This window comes from Megalobrama amblycephala, linkage group LG9, assembly GCF_018812025.1.
Source record: "Megalobrama amblycephala isolate DHTTF-2021 linkage group LG9, ASM1881202v1, whole genome shotgun sequence".
NCBI classification, from domain to species: domain Eukaryota; kingdom Metazoa; phylum Chordata; class Actinopteri; order Cypriniformes; family Xenocyprididae; genus Megalobrama; species Megalobrama amblycephala.
Window position 1 is genome coordinate 37,813,447 of NC_063052.1, and position 27,302 is coordinate 37,840,748.

The 27,302-nt window shown below is 37.0% G+C and overlaps 3 protein-coding genes across 7 annotated transcripts in view; 2 read left to right on the forward strand and 1 right to left on the reverse strand.

The window, feature by feature from the left end:
* The window catches only part of LOC125276113 (E3 ubiquitin-protein ligase TRIM39-like), a 302,026-nt gene that overhangs the window by 182,942 nt on the left and 91,782 nt on the right, over positions 1-27,302 (forward strand). The window lies entirely within an intron of this gene.
* On the forward strand, positions 1,975-11,305 carry eva1bb (eva-1 homolog Bb (C. elegans)). Its single transcript, XM_048203718.1, has 3 exons — positions 1,975-2,236; positions 8,405-8,536; positions 10,014-11,305. Exons 2-3 carry the CDS (start codon positions 8,470-8,472, stop codon positions 10,436-10,438), a joined length of 492 nt encoding a protein of 163 aa, XP_048059675.1. The 5' UTR covers positions 1,975-2,236; positions 8,405-8,469; the 3' UTR covers positions 10,439-11,305.
* On the reverse strand, positions 12,276-27,033 carry thrap3b (thyroid hormone receptor associated protein 3b). 5 transcript variants are annotated; one of them, XM_048203516.1, is made up of 11 exons: positions 26,893-27,033; positions 21,862-22,008; positions 19,894-20,658; positions 18,850-19,443; positions 18,586-18,761; positions 18,284-18,395; positions 18,117-18,192; positions 16,834-16,994; positions 15,676-15,958; positions 13,775-13,924; positions 12,276-13,580 (listed from the first exon to the last, which is right to left on the reverse strand). In XM_048203516.1, exons 2-11 carry the CDS (start codon positions 21,981-21,983, stop codon positions 13,350-13,352), a joined length of 2,670 nt encoding a protein of 889 aa, XP_048059473.1. In that variant the 5' UTR covers positions 21,984-22,008; positions 26,893-27,033; the 3' UTR covers positions 12,276-13,349. The 5 variants fall into 5 exon arrangements, with proteins under 5 accessions (XP_048059473.1, XP_048059475.1, XP_048059472.1 ...); XM_048203518.1 differs by lacking the exon at positions 26,893-27,033 and adding an exon at positions 24,320-24,767 and having other exon boundaries at positions 13,775-13,921; XM_048203515.1 differs by lacking the exon at positions 26,893-27,033 and adding an exon at positions 24,320-24,767.

Sequence of the window (27,302 nt, forward strand, 5' to 3'; positions counted from 1 at the left end):
ACTATCCCTTTAAGTTAATGCATTTAACTTTCATTTTCACACCATAAATTTCCCAACTATGTTGCCCATATAATATATAATTTCATTTCTGTCACACTCAACAAACACTTATCTGAGGAGCATGGCTCATTATACAGTCAAAGATCGAAGGTTTTCATTGGCTGTTGCTTGGGACGACGCAGGGTTTAGAGCTGCTTCAGGTGTGTAACTCTCGTCAGACGGGAGGGAACACAAAGAGCTCTTTTAATCCCGCAGTAGCCTGAAGCGGCAGGCGCTGTGCCCTCTGCAGACGTTTCCTGTTCTGTCCCACCCCACAGGGTTAACCCTCAACTCAACAGACAGATCTCTCTGGCACGTTAGACGTGGCCCGTCCCAGACGCTGGGCGGTCGGCCTTATTCAAGCCTGCACACGCTGAAAGAGACATCATAGGTGCCCGAGTGTTTGAATGTTGAAAGACAAACAGAAATAGAAAGAGGCTAGTTTGAGTTTTACATTATCATTACTTTTGGGCATTTATTTTGGCTTCTTTCGTAAACATTAGAACTTTAAAAACTTTTTTTTTTTTTTTTTTTTTTTGAAGAAAAAGTGAGCAGGGTGTGGTTGTACAAAATCCTTTTAATCAGCTGGTGTTTTGATGATTTTAATGATAAACCAATGAGTCAGACAAAGAGAAAATACTTTTCTTAATTTGAGGGAAAAATGATATACACTACTGCCTTTCAAAAGTTTGAGGTCAGCAATTTTTTTTATTATAACAATTAATTATTTTATTGAGCAAGGATGCATTAAATTAACCAAAAGTGACAGTTAACCAAAAGTGTATTTCTATTTCAAATAAATGCTGTTTTTGAATTTTCTATTCAAAGAATGATTTCTGAAGGATCATGTGACACTGAAGACTGGAGTAATGATGCTGAAAATTCAGCTTTGATCACAGGAATAAATTACATTTTAAATATATTAAAATAGAAAACACTTATTTTAAATTGTAATAATATTTCATAATATTTGAATATATTTTAAAATGTAATTTATTCCTGTGATCAAAGCTGAATTTTCAGCATCATTACTCCAGTCTTCAGTGTCACATGATCCTTCAGAAATCATTCTAATATGATGATTTATTATCAATGTTGGAAACAGTTGTGCTGCTTAATTTTTTTATAACCCGTGATTAAAAAAAAAAAAGAACAGCATTTATTTAAAATAAAAATCTATTGTAACAATATACACTAAGTTTGGGATCAGTAATTTTTCTTTCTTTCATTTTTTGAAAAAAATTAATACTTTTATTAAGCAAGAATGTTAAATTGATAAAAAGTGATAGTTAAGATTTCTATTGTTAGAAAAGATTTCTATTTTTAATAAATGCTGTTCTTTTTAACTTTTTATTCATCAAATTTTTTATTTTTTTATGGTATGGATTTTATGTTATTCTGTGTAAAACTGATTTAAACCATTGTTTATTGTGAAAAGCATCTACATATTTAAATAAATTTTGCCTATATAACAGCATAAACATATGCCATTTCTTTTTTTCTTTTAAATGTTTTTATAATTTCATACTATTTTTTTTTATTAGGGGCTTAAATTATATAACTGCCTTGAAAGGTTCTTTCACGAGGGGACTGTCATACTTTAGGGTACTTGGCATCAAAACGTCTCTTATTCAAGGCCGCTGTTTAGTGTTTAAACTACAACACCAGACCATACATTTAAACTCTATACTTGCTTCATTCAGCACAGCATGGATAGTCCGTCTGAGCTTTAAGAAAACAAGCAGTAGGTTTTACTGTGGTTTACACACCCATACAACACATTCAGACATACATGTGTGGACCTGAAGAAGAGGTTTACAATGATCTGTTGACCAGCGGGTGTGAAATGTGGCCTGGATCGCACTGCCATCCCGAGGGTGTAAATTCTCATGTCGTGTGCCCCTCCCTGACTCTATTTTCCCCTCTGACAGGAAACACCTCCCTTTACCCTAACTGCTTTTCTATGGTCTGGTCGCAGTGAGAGAGACGCTGTGTATGTGTGACCACAGAGGGCTGCTGCGTCTCCTGATGTCAGGCACAGACATGTGTGAGCAGAGCTGAGGAACTCAAGCACCTCTCAGAGTTTAGTGTTCCCGCTTCATCTTCCAGCCTGGTGAGGTCACACCGCCTCTGGATACGGGACTCATCTTTCTTCTGCCGGGACATTCTGGATTTAAATGATGGTTCATTAGAAAAGGTAAGAAATTAAATACTGCATTTTTTGTTAAAGGCATAAAGCATCAAAACTATAGTTGATTTTTAAAATTAAGATTAAATGTAACATGGGTGGATTAGAGCTATACAAACTATTTTTGTCTGCTGTAAAATATAACTGGGTGAAAAGTCTCACTCTGAAGAAGGGACTTGAGTCATATCTGAAGACCAGAGTATCACAGAGACATAAGAGCTGACTCTTCTGGTCAACATTATAGCAACCACCCACAACAACCTAGCAATGCCCTAGTAACCACCGAGAACACCCTGTATTGCAATGCATTGGGTACTACGCACAACATCCTAGCAACTGCATAGCAATGCCCTAGGAACCACCAACAACACTCTAGAAATTGCATAGTAACACGTTAGCAACGCCCTAGCAACCACCCACAAAAACTGTATAGCAATGGCCTAGCAACTGCAAAGCAATACCATAGCAACCATCCACAATACCCTAGCAACTGTACAATAATTCCCTAGCAACCACCCACAACATCCTAGCACCGTGGCAGTGAGAAAGTACCACTCATATTTTGTTCAGAAAATATAAAAATGTAGTTTGGTTTGTTTTAATTACATATAAACCATGTGAGGCTGGTGTATGAAGGCTCGTTTCCTCCACTTAATAAAAAATGTAATTGCAATTTTTTATCTCATAATTCTGACTTTTTTCTCGCAATTCTTACTTTTTTTTCTCTCAGAATTCTGTGATATAAAGTCAGAATTATAAATTATAGAATTCTATTTTTCCTCGCAATTCAGATTTTTTTTCCTCATAATTCCGACTTTTTTCCTCACAATTACGACTTTTTTCCCTTGCAATTCTGACTTTTTTCCTCACAATTCTGACTTTTTTCCTCGCAATTCTGAATTTTTTTCCGTCGTAATTCTGACTTTTTTTTCTCGCAATTCTGAATTTTTTCCTTGCAATTCTGACTTTTTTTCCTCACAATTCTGACTTTTTTCCTTGCAATTCTGACTTTGTTCCTGGCAATTCTGACTTTTTCCCTCGCAATTCTGAATTTTTTTCCGTCGTAATTCTGACTTTTTTTTCTCGCAATTCTGAATTTTTTCCTTGCAATTCTGACTTTTTTTCCTCACAATTCTGACTTTTTTCCTTGCAATTCTGACTTTGTTCCTGGCAATTCTGACTTTTTCCCTCGCAATTCTGAATTTTTTTCCGTCGTAATTCTAACTTTTTTTTCTCGCAATTCTGAATTTTTTCCTTGCAATTCTGACTTTTTTTCCACACAATTCTGACTTTTTTCCTTGCAATTCTGACTTTTTCCCTCGCAATTCTATTTTTCCTCGCAATTCAGATTTTTTTTTCCTCGTAATTCCGACTTTTTTCCCTTGCAATTCTGACTTTTTTTCCTCACAATTCTGACTTTTTTCCTCACAATTCTGACTTTGTTCCTGGCAATTCTGACTTTTTTCCTCGCAATTCTGAATTTTTTTCCGTCGTAATTCAGACTTTTTTTTCTCGCAATTCTGAATTTTTTTCCCTCGTAATTCTGACTTTGTTCCTGGCAATTCTGACTTTTTTCCTCACAATTCTGACTTTTTTCCCTCACAATTCTGACTTTTTTCCTTGCAATTCTGACTTTTTTCCTCACAATTCTGACTTTTTTCCTTGCAATTCTGACTTTTTTCCTCACAATTCTGAATTTTTTTCCTTGCAATTCTGACTTTTTTCCTCACAATTCTGACTTTTTTCCTCACAATTCTGACTTTTTCCTCACAATTCTGACTTTTTTCCTTGCAATTCAGACTTTTTCCATCGCAATTCTATTTTTCCTCGCAATTCTGACTTTGTTCCTGGCAATTCTGACTTTTTCCCTCGCAATTCAGATTTTTTTTTCTCATAATTCTGACTTTTTTCCTCACAATTACGACTTTTTTCCCTTGCAATTCTGACTTTTTTCCTCACAATTCTGACTTTTTTCCTCGCAATTCTGAATTTTTTTCCGTCGTAATTCTGACTTTTTTTTCTCGCAATTCTGAATTTTTTCCTTGCAATTCTGACTTTTTCCATCGCAATTCTATTTTTCCTCGCAATTCTGACTTTTTTCCTCGCAATTCTGAATTTTTTTCCGTCGTAATTCTGACTTTTTTTCCTCACAATTCTGACTTTTTTCCTTGCAATTCTGACTTTTTCCATCGCAATTCTATTTTTCCTCGCAATTCTGACTTTGTTCCTGGCAATTCTGACTTTTTCCCTCGCAATTCTGAATTTTTTTCCGTCGTAATTCTAACTTTTTTTTCTCGCAATTCTGAATTTTTTCCTTGCAATTCTGACTTTTTTCCCTTGCAATTCTGACTTTTTTTCCTCACAATTCTGACTTTTTTCCTCACAATTCTGACTTTGTTCCTGGCAATTCTGACTTTTTTCCTCGCAATTCTGACTTTTTTTCCTCACAATTCTGACTTTTTTCCTCACAATTCTGACTTTGTTCCTGGCAATTCTGACTTTTTTCCTCACAATTCTGAATTTTTTTCCGTCGTAATTCTGACTTTTTTCCTCACAATTCTGAATTTTTTCCTTGCAATTCTGACTTTTTCCATCGCAATTCTATTTTTCCTCGCAATTCTGACTTTTTTCCTCGCAATTCTGAATTTTTTTCCGTCGTAATTCTGACTTTTTTTCCTCACAATTCTGACTTTTTTCCTTGCAATTCTGACTTTTTCCATCGCAATTCTATTTTTCCTCGCAATTCTGACTTTGTTCCTGGCAATTCTGACTTTTTCCCTCGCAATTCTGAATTTTTTTCCGTCGTAATTCTAACTTTTTTTTCTCGCAATTCTGAATTTTTTCCTTGCAATTCTGACTTTTTTCCCTTGCAATTCTGACTTTTTTTCCTCACAATTCTGACTTTTTTCCTCACAATTCTGACTTTGTTCCTGGCAATTCTGACTTTTTTCCTCGCAATTCTGACTTTTTTTCCTCACAATTCTGACTTTTTTCCTCACAATTCTGACTTTGTTCCTGGCAATTCTGACTTTTTTCCTCGCAATTCTGAATTTTTTTCCGTCGTAATTCGGACTTTTTTTTCTCGCAATTCTGAATTTTTTTCCCTCGTAATTCTGACTTTGTTCCTGGCAATTCTGACTTTTTTCCTCACAATTCTGACTTTTTTTCCTCACAATTCTGACTTTTTTCCTTGCAATTCTGACTTTTTTCCTTGCAATTCTCACTTTTTTCCTTGCAATTCTGACTTTTTTCCTCACAATTCTGACTTTTTTTCTTGCAATTCTGACTTTTTTCCTCACAATTCTGAATTTTTTTCCTTGCAATTCTGACTTTTTTCCTCACAATTCTGACTTTTTTCCTCACAATTCTGACTTTTTTCCTCACAATTCTGACTTTTTTCCTCACAATTCTGACTTTTTTTCCTCGCAATTCTGACTTTTTTCCTCACAATTCTGATTTGTTTTCCTTGTAATTCTGACTGTTTTAATTGCAAGTTTATATCTCGCAATTCTGACCCCCTCCCCCAATATCTTACATTTTTTAAATGATAAATAAACCCTTTGAGCAAACTATTGCTAATGTTGTTATGTTGTTATCACATTATATGTGACTATAGTTCTTGTGACATTGAAAAAAAAAGATGCTGTAACAGATTGCTGATTAGAGAATACAGAGAAAAGCATGAGCTCAGCAGGTTATCTGACATCTGCTGCTACATGCCCTTCTGCAGGTTTGCTCTTCTGGGAAAAGGTCTGACAGGTGGGAGATGGTATGTTTGAGAGCTGTTTTGTCCTGTGCTGATGATTCACAGCTGTGGGGGAGAACTGAAGGCCAGTTAGCCACTGTCTGGTAACGGGAGTATTTTTGGATCTTGTGGCATACGTCCCACGCTAATTGGTACTTGGAGCAGAACTTGACAGTGTTTACAAGCTTTTAGTGTAATCTTATATTTCTGGTATCCTGGTTCCTGTTTGTCATTTGTTTATGTGAGGGAATGTAGTTTGTGTTTGCTAAATCATGCTGGAAGGGCTTTACAGGATTGCAGAGCGATCACAAAACTGAGACCCACATGACAAGAATCCCTGCTTGCATTTAAACGTTTAAATACTGGAAGTTTTGAACATTTTATTGTTCAAAATTTGCTCTTTCAGTGATCAATAGACTTTTTGTTACTTATGTTTATATAAAGTATTAAAAAGAATTGTTAATTATTATCAATATAATACTACTAGTATGCCTGTTACTACTAATATTAATAATAATTACATATTTTATATATATATATATATATATATATATATATATAAAATTGTAAGAAACATAATATTAATAATAATGTTGACATTCTTATTATTAAATTTTTTAATTAATTTTATATAATGTAATTTTCAATATACTACTACTAATTATTATTATTACTATTATATTGAATAATATAAATATTATTGTATTAAAATGTATGTATATATATATATATATATATATATATATGAATAAATATTGTTATTCTTGCATCAATAATTATGTACTACTACTACTATTAATAATTAATATTCATATATTATATAATTTTAAGAATATTAACATTCGAGAGATTTTAGAGATTTTACTGTTTCCAAAGATGTTATTTGTGTCTGTTTATTATTATTAACATAAGATAATTAAATGACACAAAAATGAGATCTTCAAAAAGTAGAGAAAAATAGAGCATTTTGACCAGTAGAAAAGTACAAATAAAAGACAAATAATGAAAGTGAACATAATGTGCTTCACACTAGTGTACTTAAACATGTGCCCTTGTTCTGCCAAGAGTGTGGCAGATAGGGATCGGGGCGGCTGAGACTTTGGGCCTTGATGGCGTAGATTACGGTTTGCTGTAATTACAGGCCCCAAGAGGAAACAAACAGGAAGACAATAACATGGCACCTCTTCCGTGATCTCGGCATGGTCTCAGCGACTGCGGGTTTTATGGTGCGGACGCACACAGGGAGTCACCGCATTTAAAGTCTGATGCTTTTTATTGTTTTCTCACTTCGGCCGGAGGAGATTCCTGCCAAGCACACATCCAGGACTCGTGTGGCTCCAGCACATGATGGCTTGGGAAATCCAGATGTTCGGCTTTAATACTCCCCCTCCTCCTCTTTTCCTTCTTGGAGAGAGTGACACAAGCTGGATCCTTCCCAGTTTCCCAGGGAAGAGTCCCACGCAGACCCCGAGCAGCATGTGAACGTCTTCATAAAATCTCGGTTCCTGTGGGAAAAATGGGAAAATCTGTCTGGGAGCAAACAGTGAGACCTGGGTCAATGCAATAACAACAGCAGTAACAAATGGCCTGTGTGGAAAGAGATGATATATAATGCTCCTTAATGGCACACTTAGTGCAATTTCAGCCTCAGGGGCCAAAATAAACACGTTAGGGCGTATTTTTCTAATTAAACATGGCGGGCCATGTTGTTTTAGTTGTCCTTGCGATACTAAAGCATGCAAGTGTAACTATTACAATTGATTTTTCAAAACCCATAACCAAAAGTACATTTTTGCACGCAACTCAACACTGGGCTACAACACAGTGTGCAAAAGTGTACTTTTGGTTATGGGCTTTGATAAGGGAGGAGAGAGAGTGAGCAAGAGGGAGATTTGAAGAAAGACTGTTGAAAGAGAGATGGCTGAGAGACATTATAAAAGAGAAAAGATCAGAGGAATATCACTGGAAAAAGAAGGGCTATGATCAGACAAGAGCTTTAGGATCCACGTTAATATTACAAAAGCTTTCCAGCGCTGGAGAATCCTAAGCAGAAAGGCCTGAAAATGGACGCCGAGGTTGTGTTGTTTCTGTTCCATACGTGAATGACATTGGTTAGCTATAGTAACAGGACAGTTTTGAGTGTCATTGTTTGTCTGGAGTTGTTGACGACTAACACGAACTCTTGCTTGTATATACTCTTGTGTACTGTACCTTCATTTTTCGTGCTTCCTTGTCATCTTCGCTTTAATTTCACAAGGCATTATTTTGCTTTGCTTCATCTACTGCATTGTGTGTTCATGCATTTTGGGGGCGGAGAAATGAAGGGAGGGGTGTGTTTGTTTGGGTTGATTTCAGATATCAACTGTGTTCAACAATGATTCTCAGAAATCACTTACTGCACCTTTAAGCATATGTTTGTTTTTCCACCACAGGAGCTGAAGGTCGAGGTGTGATAAAGTAGAGAAGAAAGCACAAAAGAAAAGAAAAAGAAGCCAACATGAACCCCATACGGAAAGATATGGAGCTGCTGAGTAACAGCATGGCTACTTACGCACATATAAAAGGTAAAAGCTCAACACAAATGGTTCATTAATGCCCAGGTTAAGAGCTCAAGCGCTGAAAGGCACTTGGCTAAGCGCTATAGATTTGGATCAGTTTTACTGAACTTAATGCCCCATCACACTTCTGACCTCTAGAACACAATAACAAGCCATTCCGTGGACTTAAGTGTTCTGTTTGATTTGGCTTGACACCTCTGACTTCATGAGAGATGGCTTAAATATCCCTAAAGACTTCTTTCTCTTTTTCTCTGGGGTTTTTCTTTAGTGTAAAATCAATAAATAATAAAAAATTAAAATTCTGGTGAATTTTACTCAATCATATGCATGTTATAATGACTTCTGAAGGATCTATTTAAAGAGAATACATTTTAAACTGAAATAATATTTTACAATTTAAAAACATTTAAAAATCCTACCAACCCCAAACTTCTGAACGGTTATGTTTGTAAATTAATACATTAATACATTTTTCCCAATAACTAATACATTTTTTTTTTATTTTGTTTGAATGTTGTTTAAAGGGTTAGTCCACCCAGTAATTAAAATTCTGTCATCATTTACTCACCCTCATGTCGTTCCAAACCCTTAAGACTTTTGTTCATCTTCGGAACACAAATGAAGATCTTCACAAATTAGAACAAACCTTGCAGAAGCTCAAACGTGCTGCGTAACACGAGAATGAATTGGTTCTTGCCTCGTTGGTTCTTGCTGCGGAAGCTCAAACGTGCTGCGTAACACGAGAATGAACCTCATTGGTTCTTGCTGAAGCTCAAACGTGCTGCGTAACACGAGAATGAACCTCATTGGTTCTTGCTGAAGCTCAAACGTGCTGCGTAACACGAGAATGAATTGGTTCTTGCCTCGTTGGTTCTTGCTGAAGCTCAAACGTGCTGCGTAACACGAGAATGAACCTCATTGGTTCTCGCTGAAGCTCAAACGCTGAAGCGTAACACGAGAATGAACCTCACTGGTTCTTGTGTAAGCTCAAAGTGATGCATAGCACAAGAACGAACCTCATTGGTTCTCGCAAGCAAGCATGATTGAGCTTCTGTTTACCACAACTGATGTGTGAGTTGATGAATGTTTATATGTGAATAAAAGCCTAAATTAAATCTGTTCATCATATAAAGCAATTTAAGTCTCTTCAGAAAATTTATACTAAATTGCTCAATTCAGATGGATTAGTTTTTCGATCTCTTTATGGATGTTTTGAAGCGTCAACGTGTCAGTTGCGTAACTGTCAATGCAGAAACAGAAGAACTGGCTCAGATTTGATGAAAAATACCTTCATTTGTGTTTCAAAGATGAACTAAAGTCTTATGGGTTTGGAACAACATGAGGGTGAGTAATTAATGACAGTAATTAATTTTTATTTTTGGGTGTACAAACCCTTTAATTTATTAATATGAATTTCTTCTTTTGAGTTTGTGCTCAAATATGATGCATGTTCTTGACAATTTCCCTCCCCTATTTAATACAGGGAACATGGAGAGCTTTGCGCTGTACTTCATGTTGGGCGTGTGTTCAGGTCTTCTGCTGGCTCTGGTCCTCCTCATACTGGGCATCACCTGCCGACCGCGTTCAAAGACAAAAACGCCCTCCACACCAGACAAGAGACGACTAAAAGATTCCAGCGAGGAGGAGGAAGACAAGGAAGAAGATGACAGTGAGGCAGGAGACGACGAGGACCTAGAAGTCCCAGTGCTCACCGTGAGTCCCCTGAGCGATCAGACCCAGCTGAACGGAACCATTAGGAGCGTCAATGTGTTTGCTTCAGCGGAAGAGCTTGAGAGAGCCAGAAGACTGGAGGAGAGAGAACGAATCGTCAGGGAGATCTGGAGGAACGGACAGCCGGATATACTCGTCACCGGCACAGGAACACTCGGTCGAGTTCACTATCTCTAGTAGCGTGTCTTATCTTCTGGACGCAGTTGTTTCATGCATACAGAGAACCACACCTGGTGACAGCATTGAATTTGAAATGTTCCTCACAACTAATTTTTTTCTCATCACCATATGCAGATATGAAATGCCTCACAGGACATTTATCTGCGCAAGTGATTTAGGTGTAATATACCTTTAAAAAGGGAAGGAGTGAGAGTTTGATTTGCATATTTCTGTTTTGAGGTTGATTTCACAAGCCCTTGTCTTCTGAATGAGCATTTGTAAGTTTTTATGGATCACTTTTTTCTTTTGCATTTTTTTATATCCATAAATACATTTTAAAACTTAAATGTTTGTATATATACACACTATGTACTTTTAAAATAAAAACAAAACCAAATATTTACACCCAATCTTCACACATGGTGCATAAGTGAGAAATGAGACGCAGCCCTTCACCTTCCATTATTTGCTAAATTTTTCAACTATCTCTCCTCCGGTTTCCTTTTTCCATATCCCTATTCCCCCATCTTAAAAAAAAAAGGATACAATAAATAATCAGAAGATAATCCACCTAGAACTGTAGTTGCACAATTAGATGTATTAGACAAATTTAAAAGCCCAAATAATACAGAAGAAATAATAGGAGGCACAAAAACAGGCTTTTAAACCCTCAGGAATGCTTTTATAAATTGAGCAAAGAGTGCCATTGGACAGTTCCATTAATTAAATTGCAGAAAGGTATTTAGCAACATAAAATGGATGTTCTTTGCAAATGTGATTAACAGAAAAACAACAAACAAATTAAAGGGGTCCTTGATTATGATTTCACTTTTTAAACTCGAGTTATTGTGTACAGAAATCGCTTTTTAAGGACTACAACAAATGGCTGGCAGGGACTACGAGCTTCTTCCTGGGTTAGTGACATCACAAACCCCTAAATTTACATAAACCCTGCCTCCGGGAACATGGATCAAAGGGGGTGAGGCCATGTTGGGCTGCTTTAAGAGAAGAGGAAGAGTTGTTGTAGTAGAGTGTTTTTGTTGTGTCATTTTACGCCGGACTGCTTCACAAACGAGGGTCAATTCAACGCTGGATTTGCACAGAAGATTAACATGACGGCACATGCGAGTCGATGAGTTGAATCAACTCCACAGCAACTACATAAATTTATCCACTAAAGTTGTAACTTCTTCCTGAGTCTCTCCATCAGTGTCGACTCCAGTTTGAACAATGTAAGGCTGAACACCGTTACTGACAATCCTCATTGTGGCTGCATGAGATTCTCCAGCTTTGTTGTTGAGCAACCGAAGCGTGAGCTGTTAAAGCTCCGCCCTCTTCTGGAAAGTGGGCCGGGAGCAGCAGCTCATTTGCATTTAAAGGGACACACAAAAAACGTGTTTTTGCTCACACCCAAACAGAGGCAAATTTGTCAAGCTATATAAATGATCTGTGGGGTATTTTGAGCTGAAACTTCACACACACATTCAGGGGACACCAGAGACTTATATAACATCTTGTGAAAAGGGGCATTATAGGTACCTTTTAAGAATCTTAAATGCACTATACATGCTGTAAATCAGGGGTGTCTAACGCTGCTTCTTGCAGTTCAACTCCAATCTTAAATCAAACACACCTGAACCAGGTAATCATCTAGGCAGATGTGTTTGAGCAAGTTGGAGCTAAACTCTGCAGGAGCATGAATGGACATCCTGAAACCTGTAACTGCACTGCAATATGAGATTTTAATCATCAGACGGCTCACATCACATTGTACTACAGCTGAACATCATCAAATCACTAAAAGCTCCAGCTGTCGAGAGCAGCAAGATCAATGCAACTCGAAACAAAAACAAGATTATGTGTAAAACAGAGGACGGCCTTTATTTGAAATTTACCATGGAGACTGAAAGCACTGAATTAACAGATTGTAAATGTTAAGAGAACGTCACAGCGTTACAGTATAATGTCATCACAAAGCAGGTTTCTAAAGAAAGCAGTCGAGTCCCCCAGTGTATCCTTACAACACAACTGAACAGTGCAGTACAGAGATCAATGGAAGAAAAACCACATGATCTAAACATGCAGCATGAACTATTTTACATTTTGGTTGATAGTTTAAACACAATAATGCAATAAATGCATCATTACAAGCTTAGTTTTGAATGTTCTATTATTATCTACACTTTAAAATCACATGAATGATCTAAAACTGACAAGATTTTTTTTGTTGTTGCTCAAAATAGAAAACAAAAGTAAATTTTTTTACACTTCACAAATTGGACTCTTTTTTTAGTCATTAGTGGCATCATTTAAGGGAAGAAAATTAACTAAATTGGACGTTAAATATAGATGAGAACCCACTTGTCAGGACAATCTGATTCTGTACATTTTTAACAGACAATTTTCTCGAGAAAGTCGGCCCAGTACACAGTGTATTGGTCCGCAAGAGATATGCTCCAATAAGACTGAACCGTACACCAATGACATTATAAAATTAAAGGGGTGAAATATAAATGAGTGAATTTACATGCAATTCCAAAACATAGAAAAGGGAAAATCTACTGGCAGAATCAAAATTAAAAAGTAAAAAAAAAAAAAAAAAAAAAAAAAAAAAAAAAAAGGAATCATAAAACTACAGTTAAATCTAAGGCACAAGTGCATGGATTTTTTATTGCACTTTTTAAATGAAACATGAATGACTGAATTTTTATTTTCAAATCACCCCCCACAACCTCGAAAACAAGCAGAAAAAACACAAAAATTTGAAAACTGAAAAATAGTAGCAGATCATGTGATGCTATAAAATGACATGGCTCTACCGTATGGGGCACAGTCCAACACCTGAACACACGAGGATGCATTTCTCCCGAGGGCTCTCGCTGAGCTCGAGACAGTAGAGGAGAACAGACACAAATGGACGCGGATCCATCTATGGCTTGGAAGCAGTGCTTTCTCCAGACTTTTCGTCGTCTTTGTGCTCTGCGCCGCCTTCTATCTCTCCCTCTTCAGCGTTGCCCTGGAACATGTCGTGGGTCCACTTGGGGCTGCCACCGCCACCCTTTCGAACAATGAAGGTGCCCCTGCCGCGGGGGAAAATCCCTCTGCCGCGCCCCCGAGTGTCCACCCACTTCATCTCCCCTTCCTTGTCCCGGTCGTCATGCTGCAGTTAGACGAGAGAGAAGGAAATTGAAACTCTCCTACTGGCCACCATGCAGCTTATTCAGTCCCAAAATTGCGCACTTATATAGGAAGGGACTGTCTGAGCGACATGCGAAGCAACCAACCACCAGTTTTTGTTTTTAGCGTAAAGTTTAGGGGGGCGCGTGAATCTGAGATCAAAGCTAGGAATCACACCTGGAAGTACTTCCGACTCTTCGGGGTGTATTCTGGGTCCCACTCCTCCTCTGGGGGGCGTGAAGGGCCGCCCATATTTGGAGGGTTGTTATTGGTGTTGTTGCCAGGGTAATTTCCTCGGTTCCATCCTCTCCCTCTCATTCTGGGCTGCTAAATACAAGAGAAGAGCAGATCAACTGAGACGTCCAAGATATATGGGAAACAACTTCAGGATCATTGTGCCACAAATACAAAAGCGGGCGGAATTACAGAATCCAGTTGTGAAAATGGAATTTACTGTATAATGTGGAAAGTCATGGAATTTGACACATTTCTAAAGAATAAACCAAAAGTAGTGCTGTACAATTAATCAAATTGTGATTAATGCATTACTGTCTGTGATTATAACCTGCAAAAAGACTGCTATTGAAATATGAAGTCTGCATTGTCTGTGTCACTGTGTGAATGACCACCGCAGTTTTGTCTACACACACACACACACACACACACACACACACACACACACACACACACACACACACACACACACACACACACAAGCATTCATGATGCTTGAGTTTCATTGTCTCACTGTGTGAACGTTCCACGTGAACTTCATCTGCAGAGAAGCTCTGAGAGTCACTTCACCAGCATTTCATAAAATTCATTGGCAAATACACACAGAAACTCAAAAGTCTTCACTACAAATCACCAAAATAAAAATTGGTTTAACTTGAAATGTTACTATTGTACATTATGTAATATTACATATAATAATAAAATTAAAACATCTTTTAATATCACTCAATATTTAATTCCTGCTATGATCGTTTCCGCCATGAAATAAACTAAAATTCTTCTCTCACAATTGTGACTTTTTTCCTCAGAATTTTGTTATAATGTCCAATTGTGGGTGAAAAAGACTGACATTTTTTCCTCAGTATTGCAAGTTTATTTCTCACAATTCTGACTTTATAACTCACAATTTCACATTATGTCAGAATTGCAAGATATAAATCTCACTTCGGAGAAAAAAAGTCATACTGCGACTTTAAAGATGCAATTGCGAGTTTATATGAAGGAATTTTGACTTTATAACTTGCAATTGTTTATATCTCGCAATTCTGATAAAAAAGTCAATTGCATGAGAAAAAACTCAATATTGAGAAAAAACACTTTATAACCAATTCTGACTTTCTAATGCAATTTTGATTTTATAATGCAATTCTGGCTTTATAATGCAATTCTGACTTCACATCAGCCAATTGCGGGAAAAGGTCAGAATTTAGATAAAAAAGTCATTATTACCTTTTTTAATATTTTTATTAAGTGACGAAAACAAGCTTCCATAGTAAACCTCTGTGATGCAGAACTTTGCCAAAAAATGTAATCAAATGAATTGTTAAACTTCACTTCAAAAGATTAATTTGTATGCATTCATTTGATTACAACAATTTTGCTTAATAAATCTGTATTAATTCATGAAAAAGAATTGTGAAAAAAAAATAAAATGGACAACAACATTTCTGAAAAAGGGCATAGGGCACTATTGTTTCAATTTTAATAAATAACTAGGCTAAATGGTTAAAGTTTTAAGAATTCAAATCATTAGACATGCTTTTTACTAAAAAGTTTATTAAAACTAAACCACTAAAACCTAACCATCCAGAAAAATTTACATAAAACACAGAATGAGAGGGAAAATTTCGAAGATTTTGTAGTGCCTTATCCATCCTAAACCCTAGTGACCTAGACAACATTTCAGATTAGGCTTATTTATGATAGCAAATTAAAACAGGGTTGGGAATGAAGCCAGAGAGGAACAAAGTTTGACAATCAATAATAATAAAGTAACAAATTTCTTTTGTAACTCAATGATCAATAAGTCATATCAATTTCACAGAGAACTCTGAGATACTTACAAATCCCCGATCGTAACCCCCACGACCCCTGTCATATCCTCCTCGGTCATATCCTCCTCTGCCCCTCTCATAACCCCTATCCATGTGGCCCTCATAGTCCCGAGGGCCGCGCTCCATGGACCCAGGGAACTCCCGTGACCCCAGGCGGGCCTTGTTAAAACCCCCTCCTCCTTCCATGTGCTCCTCCGGATGGTACTCTTTTCCTCTGTACGGATGAGGGGAAGGAGAGGAGGAGGAAGAGGAGGAGGAGGAAGGTGAACGCTCACGCTTCTTCTTGCTTTTCCTTTAGAATGTGGGAGAACAGAGTTAAAAATCGTCTAGTGAGTGACTGCAAAATGCATGTTTTGAAATAACAGTTATGAAGAGTTATAATTTAACATCTTTTACTGTTTGTGACAGTAAAAGACAGAGTCCAGCCTAAGCAAATGCTGTAATATAAGCAATTCTACAATGATTATCAGTACACATTGAGGTGAAGAATGAGGATAAATATGACGTGAATGTATATATTTGCATTTCCCAAAGAAAATAGTGCTTGAAAGGCAGCAAAAAGAATGAGTGTTAAAGTTAGACTAATGTTTTAGGTTGATTCTGTATCACATACGAGCTGCTTTGCCACCTATTGGACAAGTATGAGAATAAACACACAACATAACACCATTTTTGCACAATAAAGTTAAATAGAAGGGGAAAAAATTGCAAAAAGTACACAAATTAATGCAATAAATGACAAATCCGTATTCGTTATGCCAAAACATTGCCATGAAAATTATAATATGGTCTGTTATATTTTGAATTGTGAGCTTTATATTTTGAGAAAAATATGAAAAATGATTGGCATTATTATATACACATATAGAGCAAAAGAATGAAACTATCTGCACAGTTTAAAGTGAGTCTGTACATTTAGCTGAATTAGAACATTAGAACCAGAGAATTACAGAAATTACTATTATAGAACACTAAAAATAGAATGTTTGAGAAATAATACAGTGCTGCCTTCCAAACATGGTTTACATATGAATAAAGTGTTCCACTGTAAATGAAAACCAATATATTAAATCAACCAGTAAATGAGCACAAGACAACATGACCCAGAATCTAAGTACTATTCAAATATTATTCATCAGTAAGAATCAAAAAACATCTTAAACATACTTTGATTTCTTGTGTTTGGAGGATCTGTCAGGGGAGAGTTCATGACTGGGTGTGCGTGAGCCAGCTGAACTCTTTCCCCCCTCTCGTTTAGGATCCTTTTTACGGCGCTCAATAGCCAAACGAAGGTCCAAAGAATCGCCCTCATGTTTTTTACCATGATCCTGTGGAGACACAACAATGTCCAAAATAATTAACACATTTTCTTGAATCAATACAGTGCAAACAGATAAGAGTAAAAAATCATTTTGTTTTGAAATACAATATGATTTCCACTGAACTTAAAGTTTAAAAGGATAGTTCATCCAAAAATAAATTCTCATTTCTTCAAGTCATTACAAACCCATAACTTTCTTTCTTCACAGAAGATGTTCAGTGCTCTTTTCCAAACAATGAATGTGAAGTTTAACAACTTAGTTTAGACTATTTTCATGCGATTGCTGCAACTTGACAGCATTCATTCACTTTATCGCAAAGGAGCATGAGAGAATCGGATACAGATTTGAAGGCACCCGAAATTACTTTTGTGTGAACTAACCCTTTAAACATTATTATGAATTAATATATTATTCATTTTGGATTAACCTAAACACAAGAAGAGGAGGTTGAGAACATTTGTCTCACACTGAAATGGCAGATGAGACAATGACAGTCAAAACCCAGCTGAAAAACATCTATTGGTCATCTTTAGGAATAACCTCAAATTCAATCCTCGTTTTATTTAGTCACCCTCTATGACTTTGCAGTGTTGGCCAATGTTGGCCAAGTTATAATGAAACCAATGAAATACATGTGCAATTTTAAGAAGTAATGTGATAGAACATAATATATTCGACACCCAGTGAAAACGTGACAGACGTCTATTAACACGTGAGACTTTGACAAAAAACGACCAAAACAAAAACGCACAGATTTCATGGGAAAGCAGCATGCTCCATGCTTTCCCAATACTGATTAGTACTGATCCTCACTTTTTTTTTTTTTTTTCTTTTCATAAACACATTTTTGAGGAGATATACTTACTATTGCATTGGTTAGCGGTCCACTGAAAGGCTTGGACACAGGATCAATTTTCACTTCCTTTTGATTAGCCATTTTGTTTGGGCAAGTATGTACCCACGATTAATCATACGACAAACTCTGGAGGGTGAGAGCGTAACGCTCAGTAATACAAGACTGAGATTGGGGATCTTGTGCATTAGCATTATACACCTCATAGCACATTTCTGCTGTTTCAGTTGGTACACATTTGGGCAGGAATTTCAGATTTGAAAACGCTGTGTCACCTTGTAGCTGCTCTCTTCGAAATCCTCAAACAGGTGAGAGTGCTTCTTAAAAGCACTGGGAGACACATCGATTCGCCTGTGAAAGAACATGCAAAACAAAATATTAAGAAAGGAAAAGGGGAACAAGGCATTCAAACCATGAGATACATGAGTGCAAATACACCTACCTGTGGATCTCAGGACTCTTCCTCGCCTTCATCATTTCCATCTCTGCGGCTTTTCTTTGGTATATTCCAAATCGCTCATTCAGAGTCATCCCAGATGACTTGAAATGTTGAGCTACATTCAGAGAGTAGGAAAAAAATAATTTCTTACATGCCACCATATTAATATATTCAAAATTGAAGACAAATTCTCCAAATTTCACAAACAAAAACGGTCCTAGGTTTGCACCCTGAGGCACCTCAAAGCACAAAGTGTAGAATTAAATGTAAAATTGCACAAAACCACTAGATTAGACTGGAATTACCTTTAATATGATGTACTATAGTGACAATGTGTTGAGCAAATAGCTCTGAAGGGCTCCTGCGAAGCTGAGCAGACTGAATATGTTGGAAGATCGACCGAAACTCCTCATGATCTTTTTTACCAGGGTGCACAAGATCCCGTGACAAATGTCTTTCTTTAGATAATGCACCTGATGAGCTGAGTGAAAGCAGTGGAGTCATACACGTTGTCATACAAAAAAAAAAAAAATTACACTAGAAAATTAAGTGATTTTTAAAATTCATACCTTTCTCCACCATCAGTGAATGCCTTTATACTGAAATTAAAGTGTGGGTCTTTCTTCGCTGAGGATTTAGCTGGGGGCGAGGCCTCTCTTGCAGCTGGAAACAGTGGCCTTCCTCTGTTTTCTGATACTCTAGATGGCGACGGAGAGGATGGACTGATCCTGCTTTTTTTCTTTTCTTTCTTCTTGGAGGCCTTCTCTTCTTTTCTTGAAGCATGCTTCCGACTGCGATAAAGTTCCTCATCCAGATCCTCTTCAACATCTTCATCCCTTCTTGATGAATCTTTGTTGGACAGATAGATGCTGTCATCCCATTTTCCGAAACGCTCTTCGGTTAAGTCCCGCATCGTGACAATGGTTTTGTCTTTATACTTGGATTCCTCCTCAGTCTTCCTGTCTTTCATTTCCTGGCGATACTCCTCTTCCTCGGCATCCAGAAAAGGAAGTCCTTTGTCGGTCTTTGATCCAGATTCGGACGCTTCAAACATGCCCCTAGACTTACTGCTGCTCTTCTCGCTGTCAGCGTCGCCCAAGCTTAAAGCCTCACCCCTTCCATTATCCCTGTCTGATAAGGGCTTTTTCTTTTCTGCCAAAAACCTGAGGTGGACGATCACACGTTAATTATGAAGAAGCAGACCCTATTAGAAAACATTTGCATTTTCAAACCAGTTGGCACTAACCTTTAACATCAAAATAAGAAAGCCTACTTACAACAAAAACATTTAAGACATGCGCAAACTTATGGTTCAACTTTTCAGCAATGCAGACACGACTAACCAGGATTGAGTTTTTTCCCCATACTTACATCATTTAAAGTTTATCTCCTAAATTATGGGATTGCAAACAACCTCATAGCACAGGTAAACGCCCATTTGTGACATTTGAGTTTGAAATAAGCTGGTTTCCATTATAAGCTCTATTCTTCCAAGGATCTTTGTTGCTGTACAAGGACTAAACACATTTGAGAGAATGGTGATTGATTAAAAACTGCCTGGAGGACAAAAGAAAGAGAGGGAAAACATTCAAATTCCAAAATCAAAAACATACTTTTTGAAAGCAGTTGAGATGGAGGCCGATTTGTCTTCAGTCTTCGAGTCTTCCTTTGTGAAGAACCCAAAGCCAGTTGGGGTTGACGTCTTTTCCGGTGGACTTTTATTGGCAGGGCCAATGCTTCGCCACAGTGGACCGCCATTGCCGGCACCTCCAGAAAGGGACACTTTAATCTCTGACTGACCCCCAGCAGACGCGACATTGCGTTTGGGACTGGTCTCGTAGTCAGATAGGCCTTCCCACTTACTACCGGGCTCCTCTGGGCTGCTTCCTGTAGGCTTGGATGCTTCCTTGCTTGCTCCTTTGCTCTCACCTGGTGAAGCCCTTCCTTTGGCTTCTTTGGCATGGGGTCGTCCCGCACTTGAGTTGCGTCGTCGTGGGGATGAGGAGCGGGAGGAAGAGCTGGAACGTCTGGAACGCCCTGAGGAAGATCTACCGGAATGGCGCGAATGGCTTCGGCTTGGTGATCTTTTCCGTGGTGTGTGGGAACGCGAGCGCCCCCTCCTAGGGCTGTACTGGTGGTCGTATGGCTGTTGCTGGTCTCTGTGGCCGTGCCAGTTGGAACCATGGTTGGAACGGTAACCATAGTTGCTCCCACCTCTGTGATAGTTCCCTCGTGGGAAGTAGCCACGCCCTCTGCCCCGGTGGTACTGAAAGGGCCTCCGGTAGCCACGGAAACCACGGTTATAACCACGATTGCCCTGGAAATCTCTAGAAGGATAGTTCCTCTCCCTGCTATGCGAACGGGATCTTGATCTAGAACTAAAAGAAAAGAGGAAAATGCAAAGCACAGAAAGAGGATTAAAACAAGATTACAGATAGAAAAAGAGAGAAAGATGCAGTTATGATTAATGACCACTTGATGGCGCTACTGGATCAATATTTACACAAATGGCACTTGTCCTTGATGGGTTTTTACAACAAGCAAAATGTTTAAAAAGTGTTATATCAAGTCCTGTAAATTTCACAACTGTTGCAACTCTAACAACACCTTTTACCACTGTATAAAAGATTATGCTGTCTATGCCTTCATCACATCTTCTAAAATTACATATGAAGTTTTCACTTAAATGGAACTGCAACTTGAATTCATTACCTAAACCTGGCAATGCATAAAGTTACAACATTTTAAGGTTTACTACAAGCACTGTGGCCAAAATTTACCACTGACTAAACCAAACATTCACCAACATGAGAATGTCTTACCACTTGCACTTTTTCAATGGAAAACTAATCATGACAAACGTTTATCGACCAGCATAGCAAACTCCCGATTGTGAAAGGGACATGTTAATCCACATGCAGTGGAAAGAGGTAGTCATGCCAGACAAAAGGAAACCATTTTTAAACTAACTTTCATACGACACGTAAAAAACAACAAATACAGGTGGGTTGTTAGAGGAGAAACAGTTAGAAAAGGAGGAACAACACTATTGTCTAACACGGCTATTTTAATATTAAATGACTTTATTTAAGGGCAGGATTAGGTGCAGCGGTTTTTAAATTGAGCTATGACGTTAGGGCAGCTTAAAATTTGTCCCCATTTAAAATGGCATTCCAGTCATCAATTTGTTGCAAAGAAAGTGGCTAGAATCCATTAAAGTCTGCGTGAACTGGAAGTTGCAGCCAACTTTACTTCAGTGTTGTGGCGCATTTCCAAGTGAAACGTGATATTGAATGGAGGGCGGGGTTTTATTTTATTGCACCTCCTCTCCATCTCTTGATAACAGCAGACTGACGGTTAGAAGAGAGTGGTTAAGGATACTCTACCCAAGCCGTCAAACTCATTTTATCAGAAAGGGAACGCCATTCCAGAGTGGAAGCAAATTTTCTGATTTTGATTAAAGATTACCATGCCGAACAATGTGTATTAACTTGCACGGGTTAACTATTCACCTCAAGACTAGTGATGTGCACTAACAAAGCAAATAGTGTCAATTTCGATTTCATAGCGACTTTGCCTACCTGTAGCGACGCTTTCTGGATCTCGAGCGGGAGCGACTCCTCGAGTGAGATCGTGTGTAGGACCGTGATCTAGTCCTAGACCTGGAACGGGACCGAGAAGCAGAATTCGGGGGCTTGGACATCTCTGTGCTCACAGTATTTTCAGACCTGAAAAGAGAATCATATGAACACAAGGCTATCACTCTCACACAGAATCAAAAAACATTAGAGAAAAACAAAAGTAGGACTGTGGAGAAAAGACCCCTAAAAATAAAAAAAAAAACAACCAAACGCCAACAAAAACAGACTAGCTAAATAATAATAATAAAAAAACTTAGTAGAACAAAGGCATTACAACATCTCAATTATCTGTTTGTTGTGCAAAACAGAGACTAAATTTTACATTTTAAGTGACCGGTAATAAATGATAAGCAGAACAGACTTTTAGTTGTTTTATTTTTTGCTTTTTTGACAATAATTAATTCATTACACTTCAACAAAGAAATAATAATAATTGCAATTGTAGTTATTTATGCCATTAGATGTATTAGGGCTGCAATCAATAGAGGAAAAAGAAATGATGAGTGATTTTGCAGTATTAAAAAAAAAATGCATTTGAAAAAAATGTGCATTTAGTAAAACTAAAAATATTTAATTAAATCTTGCAGGTCATGCAAGTATTTAAATTCTTTTGCAGCTCTAATATAAAATATATATAAGCTGTTCTGAGATGGTTGTAAATTTATTTACATCTTTGTTTTGGCCATTGTCTAAAATGTCTACTCTATTTTTCAACATAGTAACATATTTATAAGCCTTGCTGACAATGATTACTGTTATCTCTCCAGTATACTACAGTAGTATTGAATCACCAGTCCAAACTAATTCCTGTTTACGGGAACTGATGCAACTAAAACACACTATTTGTCTTCAAACATCTGCACCTGAGCTGATTAACATTTACGATCAGTGTTTCTTTTACCTTGACCCACTATGGATGAATTCTGATTGTGTTGACTAGATAAATCAAATATTAACAGAAAAAAAAAAAAACTCTAAAAGTATGCAGCAGATAAGGACAAAGTTGAGAGCCAAAAAGATTAAATGAGCCAGAAAATAGAGGGTGAAATAGTTTCAGATCCTTAAACATTCAAAATAATCACTTCCTTTAATATCATGCACATTTTGCAGAAGTCATTTGCAATAAAGCAGTGCATATTAAGGCAGTATATTTGTAAAACATACAAGACTCTAATGTTTCTGAAAAGAATTGAGAGTGCAGACTGCTCAAAATTTCTTACATAAGTTGTCAACAATTACTCTGCGAGGTTAACATCACAAAGCCTGGTTTTCCGGTGTGATGCATTTATCTAGTAACATGAGAAGTTAATTGATACGCAGCATTCTTCATTGTGGGATCAGGGTGTGTCTTCTAGCATGACAGACTTGTATGCATATAATCTATATATTTGCATCTAGTCAAAGCAGGAACAGGACAATAATCACCCAGTCCTTTGGGGTAAGAGACAGTCCGGCTCAACCAGTGCAGCTAGTTTCTAATCTATTCAGGAAATACTTTGGAAAAAAACATTTGCATTGATCCAATCATCAGTACAGAGCACATTCACTGGCTGTGTCTCAAAACCCATGGAGCTGTCTACCTAGCTATTTTAGACTCCATAGGCACTAGATTTTTCACTAGACATTTCACTAGATTTTGAGATCCCAAAATACTATCTAGATCCGTAGATGCTCAAAACGTCCAAACAAGTGACTACTGACTAAGTATTGTGTTGCTGTCTAGACATGCAGCTCACTATATCCAGACATTATGGAAAACACTATTCTTTTTCAGATCCATTTAGATGGTAAAATCTAAATTCAAAAGCCAATAAAAAGCAAAAAAACAACAACAAAAAACAACAACAACAACAAAAAAAGGCCATTTTATGAGACGTATTCAATACACTTTCGTTTTCACTTCTTTCATGTTAATGGTGAAAAATAGTTAAAATGCAATCACATTATAACTATACCTCCGACTTGAAACGATCATCTACAGCCTTACTTATTCAGGTGTTTAAAAAAAAACAAAAACAAAAAAAAAGGATAGGCCTATTTAATTACAGAAATAAAATTCAACCTCAATGTGCTCAGAATAACACCAACATAATCTGGATGAACAATAAAAGGCATTTTATCGTTTTTATTATTATAAGTTAACGTTACACAATTAAATCGCACACTGAGTCGCACAATTATGCTACCAAAATAAGGAATGTTATTATATAAATTAAATTTCTGCTGTTAGCCGCTATGCTAACACTAGCCCCATTAGCCAATCTGCAACGGCATAAAACGCGCAAAGGCAGACACAATATCAACAAAATAACACGAAACAACATTTTTAGAAGAAACTCCAGCAGAACACATTGAGACAATAGCGCTATAGTCTTAAAATGCGTATAAAAAGACTCACCTGAGGGGCTAGTCGGATGTGATTAGCGCGAGCTCACGAGCTGTGGCGCTGCGAGCACGCGACGGAAGAATAACGTGTATTATTCGTCGTATACAGGACAATATACGCTTGATTGTATTTACTCTGCTCTATTTCGCCCTTCTAACCTAAAGGGGTTCAATTGTGTAAGGTTTCGGAGTAATGAAAATGAGAAGTACCCATTTGGTCGCCTCAGGAAAGGCAAAAGACTTCCGAGGCAGTTCAGCTTCCTGATCAACGCGCGCACGCGCACGCGCGCACACACAGACAATCATACACGCCCCTTTTTGGCATTCTTTTTTATTTAATACTTATTTTCTCCTTTTCTTAAAAAAATGGATGTTGAATTGAAAAACTTTAAGTTTGAAGGTTTTATGGGCCTGATAGACATTTTTGCACATTCGTCTCTTTCGAAGTACACAGAATTCCTTACAATTTAACACAACTACTATTAATTGTCTCTTTCATTAATTAATTAATTAATTAATTAAAAAAGATCTGTATGTTAATATAATTTATGGCTATTTTCTTTCCTCTGAGAAACACTGCAGCATGTACAAATGGTAAAACAGACACAGCGAGTCCATTTCAGACACCTGTTGAAAGCTTCTCTGGACTGACAGCTGTAATCACAGGCCACTGAGCCAGTTCAGAGAAATCTGTCCAGCACCAGGCAGTATTTCACAGAGAGGAAACACAACAGAGAGTCAGCCTACATGAGCCAATCTATAACACATGTCTGCAAAAAGACTGGATGCATATGTTTCTGTACGGCATGGACCTTTTCCTGAAAATATATATTTTTTGTTAGCATATATTTATATTTCATACATTCATATAGGCTATATATGAATGAACTGTGTAGGTCTTACTACTCTGCAACATGTGCACGTGTTTCCTGTGTCTGTTCCAGGAAGTTGGAGACCGTTTTAAGTGTTGTTATATGTGCTAATCTCACTTTCCTTTTTTAGATTGTTCATTTGTTTTCTATTTTTTTTATTTCTTACATTTTTTACACTGCAGCTACACCGTTTTTGAATTACTATAGGTTGAGAAACACAACTAAAGGTTATTCTCAGCATAGTCTTGTACACTGTGCTGAATGAAGTCATTGACAATGGCTTCTAATAGTATAAAAAACATAGAGATAGATAAACATTCTTCTCTGGGTGGCATTAAGACTGCTGGCAGCTGCTATCGCAAAAATTGTCATCTGCAACAGGGCCAGAGAACGTTTCTGGTGCAGATCTGCAGCATAATTAGTAAAAATAAAGATATTATATATATATATATATAAATAACAATGCCTTTAGAATAATGATTTAATTAAAATCTTTTGCATTCAGGTTTTTATATCTCAAATGATGACTGGATAAATCTTCAAAGGGGGTTCAGTTTGATCATTTTTATTTATCCTCATTTTAATTTGTGAATATAAAGGTGATGCTTTAATTATTTTTTATTTTATTAAAGTGACAGGTGAGTGTTTTTTTCAGGGTTTGAGCTAAACACTGCAGGACAATGGCACTCCAGGATCAATGTTCCTCACCCCTGTAATATATTATAATATAAAAAATATATAAATAATAAAAAAGATACAATTTTTTTTGACCAATTTGAAGTCTATCATGTCAAATGGCCTGAACCCTGGAGTCCTGTAATATTATCAGCAAGTATCATGTTCTAAATAGCTCTGAATCAGACTGAATGAAAGATCACTTCACAGCACGACTCTGCAATCCTGCCTGACGTTTTGGCAAACTGTTTACATTCCCAAACTGATCTAGGGGGTAACAACATCGCGACAGTTTGATGTTAGCTTAATTCATCTCCAATAAAGTCTTTATTTTTGATGTAGATGAACTCAAAGAAAAACTTAATGTGCCTGGATACTCAAACATGAACACATGCAAAGCAGAAAGTGTGTGATGAAGCAAAGCATAAGCTAGAGAAAGCTTTTCAACATGAAAAACCACAAATGCATATCTATACATGCACCACAACCAAATTTAGAGCGAGTTCGTGTGTTCATGCCATGGGTTATTTATTTCAAAAGAGTAGCACAGTTTCAGTGGAAAGTTCTGCCTTCTTCATCTTGTGGTTTTGTGTTCAGTTAAGAACTATTTTTCCATTTACAATCAAGAGTGTGCTGTTTCTCTCCACATGCTCAGAAGCTGTATATACAATGTCTTTTAAAGCCATATTTCTCTTTTCTGGTTGAAAAGTGGCATGTTTGACATTGAGGGTTTAAGCACCAGTCTGTTGCATTAATAACATGTTACGCCGCCATTTGAAAGAGAAGACAGATTACATAAACCACGCTACATCCAATGAAAATGATTTAGGACAAGCTAACAAAAAATAAAAACTTTTGAGACATTTTCTGAGTTCTGCTTTACTAGCAGGGTGTTTAGTTCGTCCATTTCCAGGCCTTTACAATTTTAGTGAAGCCCCAAGAGTGCATAAATAGTTTCAGCTAAATAATTATCACATGAAATTACTCTTAAAAACACGTTCAAACATGCACAGGAGAAAAACAAAGAGAGCAGCCTCACCTCTAGTGTTCAGTAGTGGCGGTAATTCAAGAGAAAGCAAAAGTAAATTCAACGTATCTGCAGCGAACAAAGAACTTCCTGTATTTGATGGATGAAGCTATGCTAAGTCATTTCTTGTATGATGTATTCAGCCTGCTATATGAAGTTAAAATACTATTAAAAGAATCAACTACACAAAGTGTTTATTATCAGTCCTTCCATTATTATTAGAACATTATTATTAGAACTTCTGTCACCAAGCTTGTAGAGGGATAAACATGAATATATTGTAAACTATACTAAGAACAGTGTTGTTAACTAACTAAACTACTAAATTAACTAAAAACAACAACAACATTTTTTGAATAAAAGGTGAATTTATTAGATCACATGAGCCTTTATTTTATTCACAATAGAGCATAGATAACATA